At 34.3% G+C, this 17,038-nt stretch overlaps 1 protein-coding gene across 3 annotated transcripts in view; it reads right to left on the reverse strand.

The window, feature by feature from the left end:
• AGPS (alkylglycerone phosphate synthase) overlaps window positions 1–17,038 on the reverse strand; it is a 132,067-nt gene that overhangs the window by 69,759 nt on the left and 45,270 nt on the right. For all 3 annotated transcript variants that reach the window (XM_077883005.1, XM_077883006.1, XM_077883004.1), the window contains exons 6-8: window positions 13,373–13,444; window positions 11,789–11,868; window positions 7,711–7,791 (exon numbers count right to left, since the gene is read on the reverse strand). In XM_077883005.1, coding sequence (XP_077739131.1) covers window positions 7,711–7,791; window positions 11,789–11,868; window positions 13,373–13,444 — 233 coding nt within the window. The remainder of the gene's footprint in view (window positions 1–7,710; window positions 7,792–11,788; window positions 11,869–13,372; window positions 13,445–17,038) is intronic.

Genomic DNA, 17,038 nt, shown 5'->3' on the forward strand with positions numbered 1-17,038 from the left:
TATTTTTGATAGGAAAACAATATTAAAAAAGACATCAATTATTAATAATAAAATTTTCACTAAATATTCAATACATTTATTTCATTTTGAGGCTATTACTCACAAATAAGTAGCTTAAATACATGAACAATTTAAAATGAAGATTATTAGATTATTTTACAGTTCTTCCCTAACTCCCAATCTATAAGACTCAAAAAGACTACTGTTTCTCAATTTTTCTGAAATTAGAGAAGAAAATAAAAAAAACATTCATAGAGCACCTTAGATGTCCTAAGCACTGAACAGGGAGTTTTCACATAATCTCATGACAAAATCTCCACATTACCTACACCAATGCAAATTGAATCTAAACTACTTCTATAAGTACATTCGTGTTAGATACACTATTAATTTGCTTCTTATGTCTGGTAGGCTACTTCATTACCTTCTTCAATTATAACGTGGCTACCACCAGCCAGGAATTACGTAAAGGATGAAAATAATGATACAAAAGGAATGAAAAAAAAAACTACAGTCTCTATGCTCAAGGAGCTTAACCTGGCACACCATTTTAAATCTATTACACTTTGTGGACACCTGGGTGGCTCAGCGGTTGAGCATCTGCCTTCAGCCCAGGGTGTGATCCTGGAGTCCTAGGATCAAGTCCCACATCGGGCTCCCAGCATAGAGCCTGCTTCTCTCTCTGTGTATGTCTCTGCCTCTCTCTCTGTCTCTCAATGAATAAATAAATAAAATCCTTTAAAATTTTAAATCTTTTTTTTTTTTTAATTTATTTATGATAGTCACACAGAGAGAGAGAGAGGCAGAGACATAGGCAGAGGGAGAAGCAGGCTCCATGCACCGGGAGCCCGACGTGGGATTCGATCCCGGGTCTCCAGGATCGCGCCCTGGGCCAAAGGCAGGCGCTAAACCGCTGCGCCACCCAGGGATCCCTAAAATTTTAATTTAATTAAAAAAAAAGAAATTAAATCTACTACTTTGTTAAAATCTAACTTCCTACCAGGTAAGTGAAGTAAGTATAATTGTTAAGAACTTAAATTTGAAACTTGTCATCTATGCTTGCTAGAAAATCTGCATGCTATAGTATGCTAATAAGAAACAATTTTTGGCATACAGTTAGGTGCTTAATGGTATCTACGACCATATACATTCAGCTACTTGCTCTTCTAAAGGTGTCTTTGCTGTCTCTGTTGCTGCTAAGAAAAATCTGAAGAAAAGCTTACAGATTTAACTCATATAGTTAACCAATATCTTTTTAAATAAAATAAAATAACCTCTCCTCTCCCATCTATATGCCATAAAACAGAATAAGAATTCACTCTGTACCCCCATTCAATATTAAAACAACAAATATTTACAATGTGCTAATAATAAGCCTGAGACACATCACTAAGACCAAATCCTAAATTGTACAGCTTGTTATTATATAAACAGAGAAGAAAACTGAAATTAACAAGAAATATAATTAAATAAATCCAGAACAATTAGATATGTAATGGAAAAAAATCGAAACTGCAGCAGGGACATTCACCCAAATTGAAGAGGAACTAGATTTACACATGAAAAAAAAAAAAAAAACACTGAAAAATATATGGAATGAAAGTCTTTAAACACTAGACATGAGGTAATAAAGTGCTATGATCCCTTGAGAAAGCCAACAAAGGAAGTGAATACTATGTGCCCCTTGCTTATACTCACGCTGTGAGTGGGGAAAGAGAATCCAGGCATAACTCTGGCAAACACTGTGAGAAGACTGAGTAAGGAGAGTAAGTACTGAGTAAGGAGACTGAGTTTGGAGTTCTAGAAAACCAAAGCATCTAAAATTCACAAGAGAAAGTACTGAAGAGAAGAGAACAGTACAGAGAGAGAACCCTGGAGACTGGCAGAGGGTCCCCCTCAAGTAGTCAGCAAAGTAATGAAAAGCACATACAAGTGAGGAAACTACCCAGGACGAGAGTTAGAAATAATCCAAAAGGGTTAGAGAAAAAAGTACCAGAACTCATACAGGGCCAGGAATCTGTTGCCGTCAGCCTGATTTGGAAAACTTCTCCTTCACAAAGCATGAGACAGAACACCCAGGAGGAGGATGGTCATTCCTCAGTAATGAGAAATGGGTGGCCACAAATTGAGCACTCCTCTAAACCCACCTAAAAGATCATGGAAGCAAGAAATAAAGGATCAAACTATTTCCAAGTAACTATATTCCCCCCAAAAGCTCAAGAATATTTATAGCATTGGGGGTGCCTGGGTGGCTCAGTTAAGCGTCTGCCTTCATTCAGCTCAGGCCAAGATCCTGTGGTTCTGGGATTGAGCCCCGTATCAGGCTCCCTGCTCAGCAGGAAGTCTGCCTCTCCCCTCCTCTAGTGCTCTCTCTCAAATAAATAAATAAAATTTTTATTTAAAAAAGACTAATTATAGAATTAAAAAACATCCAAGACCTAACAAGATAATATTCACAATGTGTGGTACTTAAGTAAAAAATTACCATGCATACAAGGAAGCAGAAAACACAACCCATAATAAGGAAAATAATCATTATGAGGTGAATAATCAAAACCAATTCAGAATTAACAAAGATGTTAGAATTAGCTGACCAGGACATTAAAACAGTTATTTAACTGTGTTCCATATGTTCAAATAGGAAAGACATAGAAAATATAGAAAGACCCAAATTAAACATCTAGAAAAGTAAGAAATACAATATTTTAGGTAAAAAATATACTGATGGGGTTAAGAGCAGAATATCCTCATCAAATAAAAGATTAGTGAACTCCAAGACTTAGCAAAAAAAAAAAAAAAAAAAAAAAAAAACTAAAGAAAAAACTGAAAAGAGTAGCAGTAAGCTGTGGAACTTCAAACAGGCTAATATATGAGTAAACAGAATCCCTAAAGGTCAAGTGGGGGAGGGAGAACCAGATATTTGAAGAATAGCCAAAAATTTTCTAAATGTCATGAAAACTATAAACCCACAAATAAAAGCTCAACAAAGCCCCAACATAAGAAACACAAAAAAACTACACCAAGATCCATCAAAATCACATTAGTCAAACCATCTATAAGAAAATCTTAAAAGCAAACAACAACAAAAGAAAAACCACACAGAATGTACATTGGGACAAAGATTTCTTGTCAGAAACAGCAAAGTGAGACAACAGTGAAGCCATATTTTTATATTACTGAAAGAAAAAGTTAACTTACCTAGCATACTATACTCAGTTAAAATATCTTTGAAAAAACAGAAAGGTAACCTTGAATAAGCAAAAACGCAAGATTGCAGAACATATAATTAATATACAAAAATCAATTGCTCTCCTACATACTAACAAGCAACAAGTAGAATTTAAAATTAAAACATAACACCATTTCCATTAGGTGCCCCCCACCCCAAATGAAATACTCAGGTATAAATCTAACAGATACATTACAAGATCTATGAAGATTATCAAGATGTCAGTCCTTCCCAAACTGATCTACAGATTCAGTGTAAAAATCCCAATCAAAACTCAACAAGTTATTTATATATGTTAACAAGCTGATTCTAAAGTCTATGTGGAGAGGCAAAAGACCCAGAATAGCCAACACAATTTGAAGTATAGTCTTGTCAATAAACAGTACTGAAATAACTGGATATCCATATCCAACAAAATGAACTTCAATCCACCCTTGTACCATACATAAACATTAACTCAAAAATCTTCAAAACTCTTCAGAAACTTGAATGTAAACTAAAAACTATGAAACTTAAATGGGAGAAAATCTTTGTATGCTCCAGTAAAGCAAAGATTTCTAGATATGATATATAAAGTAAAAAATACACTGTGGAATTCATCAAAATTAAAAATATCTATTCAGAGTCAAAAGACTCTGTTAAGAGAATGAAAAGACAAGTCACAGACTGGGAGAAAATATTTGCAAAGCATAGATCTGCAGAGGATTTATAACCAGAATATGTAAAGAATTCTCAAAACTCAGTAATACGAAAACAAACAACCCAATTGAAAAATTGGACAAAAAAATAATAAGCAAAAATTGGACAAACAACTTGAACAGATACTTCACCAAAGAAGATACATGGATGACAAATTGTACTTGAAAAGATGTTCAACATCACTAGTCACTAGAGAAATAGAAATTAAAACTACAATGAGATACTGTAACACATCTACCAGAATGACTAAAACTTAAAAGACAAACATTAACAAGTACTGGAGAGAATGCAGAGAAATTGGAACTCTTACACAGTGCTAATAGGAATATAAAATGATGTCCTCTAGGGAAATGTTTGATAGTTTTTCAAAAAGGTGAATATATACCTACCACTTAATTTAGCCATTTCATTTCTAGATATTTACCCAAGAGAAATGGAAGTATATGTCCATACAGGGATTTGCACATAAATGTTTATAGCAGCTTTATTTGTAATAGTCCCAAATTGTAAATAAGTGTTCAACAAGTGAACAGATAAACAGTAGTATAATGCAACATTAGTGAGCATTAAAAAGGAATAAACTAGTTGATACATGCAACAATATGCATGAATCTCAAACTAAGTATGCCTAGTGAAAGAAGTCGTACCATCAATACCCTTAAAAAAAAAAGTGCATGATTAGAATTCAGTAAAACTGTAGGACAATTAAACAAGTCTACAGTGATAGAAAGCAGATCAGCCTCCAGACCTATGAGATAATAAACTTCTGTTATAAAACAAACAAACAAACAAACAAACAGATCAATGATTGCCAGGGGCAGAGGAATCATAAAGAAGCAAGAGGAAATCTTTGGGTTTCATTCAATTGTTCATTATCGTAATTGTGGTGCCGGTGTACTCAGGTATCAAACCACATCAAGTTGTACCTTTTAAATAAGTGCAATTTACTATATGACAATTATACCCCAATGGAGTTATTATACAACAAATCCATAATTGACATTAGTGACCTCCCTTAAATTTTATACATAATAAAATCAATGTAATCTACAACCTAAAAAGATTAAAACATGTGCTACCCAACTACTATCGTAGTGTTGTTTTAAAATTTCTAGAAGGGGGGATCCCTGGGTGGCGCAGCGGTTTAGCGCCTGCCTTTGGCCCAGGGCGCGATCCTGGAGACCCGGGATCGAATCCCATGTCAGGCTCCCGGTGCATGGAGCCTGCTTCTCCCTCTGCCTATGTCTCTGCCTCTCTCTCTCTCTCTCTGTGTGACTATCATAAATAAAAAAAAAAAAAAAATTAAAATTTCTAGAAGGAAAAAGGATGTGTTAAGCGGTTACCTCAGCTGATTAAGAAACTAAAAAGTGCAGAAATTTAATGACGAAGAACTTGAAGTGGGATCAGAACAGCTGTAGAGACTACATTACAGTTTACTGGAGGCAAAAAAAAAAAAAAAAAAAGTTCTATATTGGCATTTAGGGAAATGAACTAGGAAGTAAAATAACAGAAGTTCCTAGTCTGGGAAAATGTCATTTAAATTTCAAGGAAATATGTTCCCTGAATTTTAACTCTAACAAGAAAAGAAAAAAAAGGAAAGGAAAAGAAAAGAAAAGAAAAGAAAAGAAAAGAAAAGAGGAAAGGAAAGGAAAGGAAAGGAAAGGAAAGGAAAGGAAAGGAAAGGAAAGGAAAGGAAAGGAAAGGAAAGGAAAGGAAAGGAAGAAAGGAAGGAAGGAAGGAAGAAAGAAAAGAGAAAAGAAAAGAAAAGAAAAAAGAAAAGAAAAGAAAAGAAAACTTGGAAAGGTTAAAATACTATCAAATGCTGTAATAAAAGAAAAAATTAGAGACATGAAAGGCCACCCTTTGTTATAAAAAAAATTGCTGCATTGATAGTGCCTTATTCAGATATAATAGAAAATAGAGGACTTTTTACAGTTTTTTTTCATTAAATACTACTATTCTGCCCACTTAAGTTCATTATAACTATAATAATTAACAAATCTATTACCCGGACTTATATAAAATACTGACTTATTAAAGATTTCATTCCTGTTCTCTTAGTGCATTAAATAAAAAATAAACATAATACTGCAATAATTTTTTTCAAATCCTTTCATCTAGGTCAGTGGCGAAACAATTTCACTCAACTTTTTACCAAGAAATAAGGAAAAAGAGAATAAAAGAAGATTGAGAAGCATATCTCGTCTCTCTCTGTCCCATTCAAAGGCAGGAAGGAGAGTCTCTGGAACTCAGGTTGAACAAAGTGATCAGTATATCAACAAATTAAACTTCCTAATTTTTGTTTACAAAAGCGGAGTTGTAGTCATCTTGACCATGTCTGAGGAGACTGAAAATACTTTAATAATTCCCTGTTTAGAATCCACAAAAGGAATCTAACATTTTCCAAGGATTCATCAGGATCCTAAAAAAGTGCTATAAGGTCTCCAAGAGTTTGACTAATTCATGAGATGAGCAGTTTTCAATGAAATTAGGCATTTGAGCACCTGGGTGGCTCAGTTAATTAAGGGTCTGACTCTTGATTTTGGCTCAGGTCACGATCTCAGGGTCATGAGATTGAGCTCTGTGTGGGGCTCCAGGCTTAGTGCTGAGCCTGCTCATTCCCCCTCCTCCCTCTGCTTCTCCCCCTCTCACCTGCTTACACACATACGAGCTCTAAAATAAAAATCTTTTTAAAAAAAAAAAAGAAATTAGGCATTCATAAGTTCAATTAATACCAATACCAACATTACATAGTTGATCCAATTTATCACCGATTTCTGAGAATTCAATATCCAATATGTTCCACTTTACTCCATCCTTACTCCTTTATTGTAGGTCACTATCAGCTCTTGCTTGAATTATGCCAGTAGCCTCTTACCCACCCTTATGTGCCCTTCTTCCATCCTCCACACAGGAGCTAACCAGAACTACCTGAAAACAGAGGTAAAGTTCAAACTTCTAAAAGGGGCTCTCTATATAAGGTCCCTTTATAATCTGTTCTCTTCCATGTTTCCCTAGATTAATCCTTTACTACCACTATATATTCACCCACCCAACATGTAAACACCAAGAATGTGTATTATCCCATAAACACACACTAGACATCAGCCACACTCAGCTGTCTGCCGGCCCAGAAAAGCAACAGCTACCCTAAAAGCCTCTGTACCTGCTGCTTCCTGACTGTCCTCTACACTCCCATTTCCTTTTTTGCTGACTTTCACTCATCCTGAAGTCTCATTTTAAATGCTGTATTTTCTGTGATACTTTCTTTGTCCAATTCCTTCCTTCTTGTCCCCATTTGATTAGCCATAACACCCTGCATCCAGCCTTCACCTTGCAATTCTCACTCTGAATCATAACTGTCTATTTACCTAACTTTCTGTTTTAATATAAGCTTTCCAAGGGTAGGGGATGTGTCCTCAGTATCTAGCTCAATGCCTGACCCACAACAGAAAATGAGCAAATCTGTTCAGAGAAAGTACTGTGAAAGGTAGTCATCCATAAAAAGAACACACGGTTGGGTGCCTGGGTAGCTCAGTCAGTTAAGCGTCCGACTCTTGGTTTCAGCTCAGGTCATGATCTCGGGGTCGTGAGGTGGAGCCCCACATCCAGCTCCGTGCTCAGCAGGGACTCTGCTTGAGATTCTCTCCCTCTCTCTCTCTCTACCCACCCACCCCTTGCATGCACGCACTTTCTCTCTCTCAAGTAAGTAAATAAATCTTAAAAAAACTAAAGAGAATACATAGAAATTTTGAAAATCTTAATTAAGGGAAATAACATACCTGTCTTTCCAACTCCTGACCCGTGATACCAGCCTCCACATGAGCTGTCAGATTGTTCTCATCAACCCAAAGAATTCGATTCTGTTGCAAAGGAAGAAAAAAGTATCATCTCCAGAACTACTGACATTTTCTGAGGAAATATAACTTCCTAACTCAAGGTAGCAAGTGATAAGACACAAAATTAGCAAACCCACACTACAAGGTTCCATGTATTCCAGACTACACATGACAGACATAGTAACATAGGCAGTATATTGCATAGGAGACAGTTTAAAACACACTCTGTCTTTATTCAGGTATTAATCTGAATTAAACTCTACCTCTTACCTTAGGCAAATTATTTAACTAAGTTTAGTGTTTCCTCACTTGTAAAGTGTGAATACTAATACTACTCTTAAGGTTGGTATAAAGATTAAATGAGATAATGCACAGAACAAACTTAGCATACAGGCATGCCTGGTTGGCTCAGTCAGTGGAGCATGCAGTTCTTGATCTCAGGTTGTGGGATTAAGCCCCATGTTGGGTAAAGGGATTACTTAAAAATAAAATCTTTAAAAACACACACACACACACAAAATCTTAGCATACAAAGTTCTTAGCATTACTATCCGTATTACTATTTTTTTTTTTAAGATTTTATTTATTCATGAGAGAGAGAGAGAGAGAGAGAGGCAGAGACACAGGCAGAGGGAGAAGCAGGCTCCATGCAGGGAGCCCAATGCAGGACTTGATCCCAGGACTCCAGGATCACGCCCTGGGCCGAAGGCAGATGCCAAACCACTGAGCCACCCAGGGATCCCTATTTGTACTACTATTGATAGTTAACAATCATATCTAACTTAACAATATCAGAAGATGGCCACTGTAAGACTAGAAAAAGACACCTCCAAAGACATCTAAATATAGTAAATAGCATTCCTGCTTTATTTTTAACCCAAAATAGGACCAGAGGTCCTGGATAGAAACCAAAGCATAGCCCTCCCTCCTGCTTGAAAAGTAGGAGCCAAATATCATCTGGCTCAACTTGCCAAATGTATGGCTGCCCAAAAAATGTTTTAAACATTCTTGGTTGACCTAATTTGTATATATATGAATCCTCATGAATTATTTTCTACTATTAAAAACAGACTTCTTTCCCCTTCTATTTATTTGGCTGAGCAATCAGGTTAATATATAGACTCTTCTGAATCCCAACAAAGCTTTCTTTGCATTTTGATATGTTTGAATGCAGGTAAACCTAGCTAATAATAAAAAGGAAGCAATACAATAGATAATACGAAAATGGTCTGCCTATATTCTAAATTTGAATACATGCAAATACATGCAAATAACTGCACTGCTTAATTCGCAGGATTTATGATAAACATTAAATTAGATGATATATGTGAATGTACTTTTTGTTTTATGTTATGTAAAACTATCATTTTAATTATACTCTCACAGTAAGACAATAACAATTTCAATGTAACTATAGCAAATCAGTCTTTTGGTCCTACAGCATCTAAACAATAGGAAGGGGATCCCTGGGTGGCGCAGCGGTTTAGCGCCTGCCTTTGGCCCAGGGTGCGATCCTGGAGACCCGGGATCGAATCCCACGTCGGGCTCCCAGTGCATGGAGCCTGCTTCTCCCTCTGCCTGTGTCTCTGCCTCTCTCTCTCTCTCTCTGTGACTATCATAAATAAATAAAAAAAAAAATTAAAAAAAAAAAATAAAAAATAAAAAAAAAATAAAATAAAATAAACAATAGGAAGTCCTAAACTATAAAGTAAAAAGACATAATTCAATAATCTGTACTTTACAATAACTTGATATACATCTTTTCCCCTAATATACAGGCTCTTGAAGTGACTACATACTTGTGCTAATTATATACCTTGTATCTACCAGGGTCCAAACATATTTTTGGTAGAAAAAAAGCCAAAACAATTGAAGAAGGCAGAGAAAAAAAAAAATACCTTAATGAGCACTCACAGAAAAACCTATATAGAAAACATAGCATACCCTATTACATCCAGTATACACTACCCTTGTTAATATAGGTTAACTATAAGACAAAAACTTTGAGACCAATAGGTCTTAGTATTATTGTATATATTTAAGAAATATAGAAATAGAAAACTGGCATAACTATCATATTTTGTACACACTGTATCAAAAGTACTCTGTGCAAAATCATGCACAGTTTATTGACTCCAAAGCAATCACAATTGTAGGCACCACCCATCTACTACAGTATTTAAGAGCATTAAAGGCAGTGAATATACAAGGTTTTGCTACAAAATAAGTAGTTAAAAACCTGGCATTTAAAATTCTGCCACAGAATTTTAAGCATCTACTCAGTACAAAGACTTTTATTTTATATTATCTCATTTAATCTTCACAATTACCTTCCGCATTATTATTGTCTCTGTTTTCCAAATTCAGTAAAAGATTCAGTGGTACATTTGTACACATTAAAGTATACAGAAATTCAAACACATTCCAAAGCCTATTCAGAATAGGCTACTCTTAAGGGCCTTCTAAGGAAACTGCCTTTTCTTAAACTCTGGGATTAGAACAAAGGTTAATGGAGAACTTTATAGAAGAATAATCATGCTATAACCATCTGTACCTCATGACTAATCGCAGCAAACTTAAAGTGGACAAACAGATATTACATGCCTCCTGATGTGATGTGGTGTGAGACAGAAAAACACATCATCATCTATGAAATATCCTTGCTCAAAAAAAATGTTTAAGCTATGCTTGAGTTCTAACTAGACTTTATATCTAACTTCCAGTTTAGAGGACATACAAAGCCCAGAAGAAGAGTTACATGACACCAAGATGAAGTGACATCCAAATTCAAAATATGATACATTTTATACTACAAATAACCTATTTTCTCCAAAAGTCAGTAACATTCAATAAAGTTTTGAAAGAAGGGGGTTTCGGATAAAATGAAATAGAAAAACAACAAATGCCAACATGAGCCTTCTCTGAATCCCCATGTGAACAAATGAAGTATAAAATAAAGACAATTTTAAAACCACTGTAAAATTTGAATGTGAACTGTATATTAAGTGATTTAAGGAATTGTTTTTAAGTTTCCCAATAGCAATAATAATAGAGTAAGAAAATGTCCTTTTAAAAATAGATGCATAAGAAATATTTAGATATAAGTAGCATAATATGAGACTGCTTTTTAAAATGACAAAGGGATCCCTGGGTGGCGCAGCGGTTTGGCGCCTGCCTTTGGCCCAGGGCGCAATCCTGGAGACCCGGGATTGAATCCCACATCAGGCCCCCGGTGCATGGAGCCGCTTCTCCCTCTGCCAATCTCTCTGCCTCTCTCTCTGTGTGTGTGACTATCATAAATAAATTTTAAAAATTTAAAAAATAAATAAAAAAATAAAAAAAATAAAAAAATAAAATAGTTGACAAAGAAAGATAAAGCTAATATGACAAACTGTTAGTAATTACTTAATCTAGAAAATGGGTATACTATTCTATTTGGTGTTTGAAAAAAATTCAAATTAATAAATTAGTTAAAAAAATATAAAATTTTATAGTAATGAAGGAATATGCATGCAATCATATATATTGTTGACAATATAGTTAAGATTAAGTTCATACACAAATTAAAGCTTTAACATGGCACAATGTCCAACTCTTGGGACCACAGTGAGCCAAAAGATCACAAAATAATCCTAGATTAAAATTAGTCTGCTCTCCAATCTTCCACAAGTAAAACTGCAACCGCATTAAAAACTTGGGGGACAAGTCTTGGTATTTCAAATTAACCTTAACCAATATTTCTTTTACTTTTAACAATACAAATCAGGTCATCTATTGTATCAATAGTCAACACCATGCTTCTCAAATCATCAATTTCTCAGGCCAATTTGGTAGAAACCACCAAGACATGTACCTGAACATGAATGAACTTTAGCTTTTTGAGACCTAAAGACAATGGTAAAATATAATGATAAATTTAAAACAAAATAAAAATATAACTTTTTAATGATATCTAAGACTGAGCCACAGCTTTTTTTAAAACCAAACACTATCTTCAAATATGTCTAAAATTATCATATACCATTTGAGAAGTATCCAAAGAAATAATTGTTCTTGTCTCATCTGCAGGACACATTAGGCCGTATGATACGCTTGTTCCTCCTGCCAAAATAGGAAACAGTTTTAATATTTTATTTTTTAGCTACATTTCTAGGGCAAATCCCTAATACAAAGTATACAAATAGGCCCACACTAGAAAAATAACCTATTTCTACTTTACAAAATGTAATTTGCAAATGCTAACACACTAAGAGCAAACTCACCTTTATTTTATGCTGCGTGCCAAAATGAAGCAATATTAGGGAGCTGAAAGCAATGGGATATGGCTCCATCCCTGGGCACACTCAAGTGAAGCCCCTAGCAATTTGTGAAACTCCAAAAACATGATTAGAAAAATTCTAAGCTAATAATTACTATGGAGATATCACTTAAAAGAAAAAATACCCTTCCTACTTCAAGATACCTTACCTTAATTATGAGATTCATTTATCATTTAAAATAAATAATCTTAGTTGTCATACAAAAAGACTTTAGTAAATTAGAATATAAACAAGTTAAAATTGCCCAGACTATGTAAAACACATTTATATGTTAATGGTGAAAAGGTGATTTTAATATAGAATAAACAATATATAGAAATATATAAACAATGTACTGTTTTCCATTAACATTTTTTATTAAAGGAAAAATGCTTTCTTGATACCAATCTAAAATAATAGCATATTCTTAGTTATTAACCATCTACATTACCATATATGAGAATAAATTCCTAACTGGTATTTCTATGTGCTTTGAATAGAAAACTCTTGCTACAAGTAAGAATTATAGGAAGTGCTGATTCAATTTACTTTCACAAGGTGAGAATGTGAACTGTCAATTAAGAACATATTTGTAACCAATAAACACTATTTGCTTGTCACAGTCATTTGAAATTAGAAAAATATTTCACTGAAAGTGGCACTGTAGTGCCTTTTTCTCACGAACTCAACCAAAAGCATTAGCTAAAGAAGGAATCTGGAGCTTCTGATTTGTTTGGGGTCTCACTTCTCTTCCATCAATGCTAATTCAGTCAATGAAAGTAATGTAGATTATTAAAAGAGATCAAATGCAAAAATAAATAAATAAATAAATAAATAAATAAATAAATAAAATAAAAGAGACCAATTTGTCTTAAAATGCAAAGCAACATTAGTTTTTCAACATTAAAAGGTATTACTGAGCTGGTCATCATTGTCCTAGTTCACACTGCATAGTGTTCCTTCTCAAAAATATATAGTGAGCATATTTAGCCTCTGAAAAATAACATTCTCTCTATAAATGTTATAAAGTAATTACTAAAGTGGGAATATTTTTTTATTTAAGCATTAAGTCACGGCATCAACTAAGATCTATATGGGAAAGAAGCCATGAACAACATGTCTCAAACAGTTCGGGTAGACAGATCTACTCAAAAATGAGAAGCATAAACAAGTTTTTCAGAATAACCATATCATAATTACAAGAATATCTGCTTTCAATGGAATGACACAAATATTTACAATACAAATATTTTAAAGAAAATGAACACATTTACATGATATTAAAATTCAAAAGGCACAATACCTACCACCAATTGGTATGATACAAAGGTTATATTTGCATGCTAGATTCACAATCTTAACTACATCATCATGACAGGCTGTTGAAAAAAAGAGGGAAAATAAATTAATCACAAGGACATGAATAAAATCTGGGTAACCCTGCAAAGTAAGGGTCCATGAAGTTCTTTAGTGTCTAAACTTTTTCTTTACTTATTTACTCATCAACACATTAAACAGTTATATTAAAACAAAATGTTTAGTATTTATCTTTTTAACTTTTCATTTTGAAATGATTTCATACTCAGAAAAAGGCTACAAAAAGGTAAAAAATTTCCTTCATCCAGCAGCCACAAATAATAACATCTTATAATTTCAATTATCAAAACCAAACAATTTATACTTACATATTATTCTTAACTAATCAACAGACCTTATTCAAATTTTGCCAATTGTTCCACTAATGTCTCCTTTTCTGGACCAGCCAATCATACATTGTATTTAGTTGTCATGTCTCCTTACTCTTCTTTAATCTGGAGAGTTCCTCAGTCTATCTTTTATTTTCATGACCCTGACACTTTTGAAAAACACTGGTCAGTTATTTCATAGAGTATCTCTCGAGTCTGCCTCCTCATTATTAAATTCAGGTTACATATTTTGGCAGGAATTCCACAGAAGTGCTGATGTGACTTTCTTAATGAGTTACATCTGGAGGCACATTATGTAGACATGTCTCATTTCTAGTAATGTTAACTTTCATCATTTGATTACGAAGTATCTGCTTGGTTTTTCCACCATAAGAATACTATAATTAAAAATGTTTTGTGGGGCGATGGTTACTCTACATAAATATGTTTCTCATCATACTTTCACCTGCTAATTTTTGCATCCACTGATAATTATTGTTTTACAAATTTTAAAATGCTATATATGATGTACTACATATATTCCTCTCTAATGTATACAATGAAAGAGTACTCTTTATCAGAATAAAAGCTATACGAGTAACAAAAACCTGACAACAGAAGATTTTAAATATAAGACACAAAATGCTAAAACTCAATTTGACTAGCAAATAGGGCACTAAGCCAGGGACCAACATAGCAAAGAAACTATCTGAAAAGGATAAATCTTCTGATAACGTGGAATGGCAAAGAAAAGAAAAAGACTTGAGGCAAGGAAACATGCAAAAACCCAGTATTACCTGCTAAGGGCTTGAAAGGGAAATTTAAGGATGTAAAATAAACAAGTGAATATCCATTTATGAAAGTAAAAATACTGTTTTCTAAAAGTTATCATTTCTCAGGTTTGTTTAAAACTAGGAATATGTCATTTGTATCATTCCAATTTTTTTTTAAGATTTATTTATTTATTTATGATAGAGAGAGAGGCAGAGACACAGGCAGAGGGAGAAGCAGGCGTGGGAGCCCGACGTGGGACCCGATCCCGGGACTCCAGGATCACGCCCCGGGCCAAAGGCAGGTGTCAAACCGCTGAGCCACCCAGGGATCCCCTCATTCCAATTTTTAATGAAAATCCATTTTAAGCTTCCAGATTAAGCTTATAAAACTTACTACTTGTGGTAAAATTTTCTTACTAAGTGGAATAATAGTTTATTAATAATAAAATACCCAAACATGACTGTCAAAAACCTTTAACAAGGCAAAACTAGGGCAGCCCAGGTGGCTCAGCGGTTTAGCACTGCCTTCAGCCCAGGGTATGATCCTGGAGACCCCATGATCGAGTCCCACGTCGGGCTCCCTGCATGGGGCCTGCTTCTCCCTCTGCCTATGTCTCTGCCTCTCTATGTGTGTGTGTCTCTCATGAATAAATAAATAAAATCTTAACAACAACAACAACAAAAAAGGCAAAACTACTTCTAGGATTGCCACCTAAACAGAAGCTTTTCTTAATGTTATCTGACACAGCACTCTCTCATCCCACTGCTCATCTGTTTGGCTATTTTCTTACTGTGCCTTTTCTCTACAGCATGTATCACCACTCAATACATTACATATTTATTTGCTCTTTTCTGCCTCCTTCCCCACTAAATTGTAGGGCACCTGAGAATAGATTTTTGTTTTTTTCACAGCTCATCCTCAATACCTAGAACAGTACCTAGCACATATTTTCACAGGCCCGAAGTTTTGGTATTTACACAGCTAAAAATAACACATAAGTACTAAATTTAATAAGTGAAATGATTTAAAAATATGTAAAGTTGCTAAAGGAGACTTTATTTTTATAAGCACACTTCCCACAGACAACATATATGAGTGACTGACAACTTGTCTAAAATAAATGAAAGGCAGATCACACTGTGTAAAGGTCACAATGGTGACAAATCCTGGTTTAAGGACGACTCCAAATCATAAAAGTTACATATATTATGCTTAGTTATTATGCTTAGACAAACCCTAGATATCCTATTTAATATAAAATTCAGATTCAAATTATAGCCAGGCTTACAGACATCCACAAGGATAGATCTCCTAGGTGTGTGTGTGTGTATGTGTATATCCCAAAGCATACTTTGTGTGTGTGTGTGTATGTATATGTGTATATATAGTGTGTGTGCGCACATATGTGTATTCAAACTGCAAGATGAGACAGCCACCTCCACTCTACAGAATACCACACTGTCTTAAATTGTCATATTGTCTCAAAATTTGCCCTCACTCATGCAAAGAAAGAAACCTAAACTTTATCACCAGTAGAAAATTTATATTAAAGTTAAATAAAGGTCTCAGAGATCTGATCACCTACTGGGAAAAAATATTCCGAGTAGTCCTTATACCAGGAGATTCACCAGAATAAAATTATAAACTTGATTCAAGCACCTATACACTATTCATATAGATTCCTGAGGTATGAAACATGATGGTAAAGGGAATATTTTAGAAAAACTAACCTCTCAAGAGTATATAGGAGGCTTGGAGAAACAAGAAACTAGAGGCATGAGAGAGAACCTTATAGGCTGTTACAAAAATCCAACTATGCATTGATAAGGGCCTGATTTGAAAACTGATATGGGAAAAAAAGACAAGGCTACGAGGGAACTGACAAATAGGATGGATTTTACAGAATGTAGAAACTTTTGTGCAACAACAGACTATAACCCTGCATGTTTCCTCAATCTGGATTTTTTAGAAAGATTTGTATGTCCTAAACAAAGACATATATTTTCATTCTGGTAATTTCTCAGTACTTTAATAGTCAGACACATGAAGAAAATACCTAGAAAGCACATTTGAAAGCTCTACTTAAGATACATCCAAAGATAGTCTATTAAAGTTTCCTAAAAGAAATGAAAACTAATAAATTTTGCTTTCATTTTTTTCCAGTTAAAAAGTAGAATGAATCTTCCCCAAATCTTAGTAAAGAAGCAGCCTAAAGCTACTAAGAGAATGCTAAAAGAATATACATCATAAGTATCAGGAAAGTAATTTAATCTCAGCTACATATGCACTTGGATTTTCCTCCTATCTATGTCACCTCTCTCCTACCTCCACATTAAAGTATGATTTTCTCCTTCAGATACTTCCTGTAAAGTAAAAGGATCACATCTAAAAACCGATGAGCCTATTTTTTGAAAAATAAAATACTCTATCTACTTCTTTATAGAATCTGAAGAAGAAAAAGGATCAGATTACTGGAACTTTCTTAAAATGGTAATTATGGACAGTAAGGTACAA

Source organism: Canis aureus, chromosome 34 (assembly GCF_053574225.1).
Source record: "Canis aureus isolate CA01 chromosome 34, VMU_Caureus_v.1.0, whole genome shotgun sequence".
NCBI lineage: Eukaryota > Metazoa > Chordata > Mammalia > Carnivora > Canidae > Canis > Canis aureus.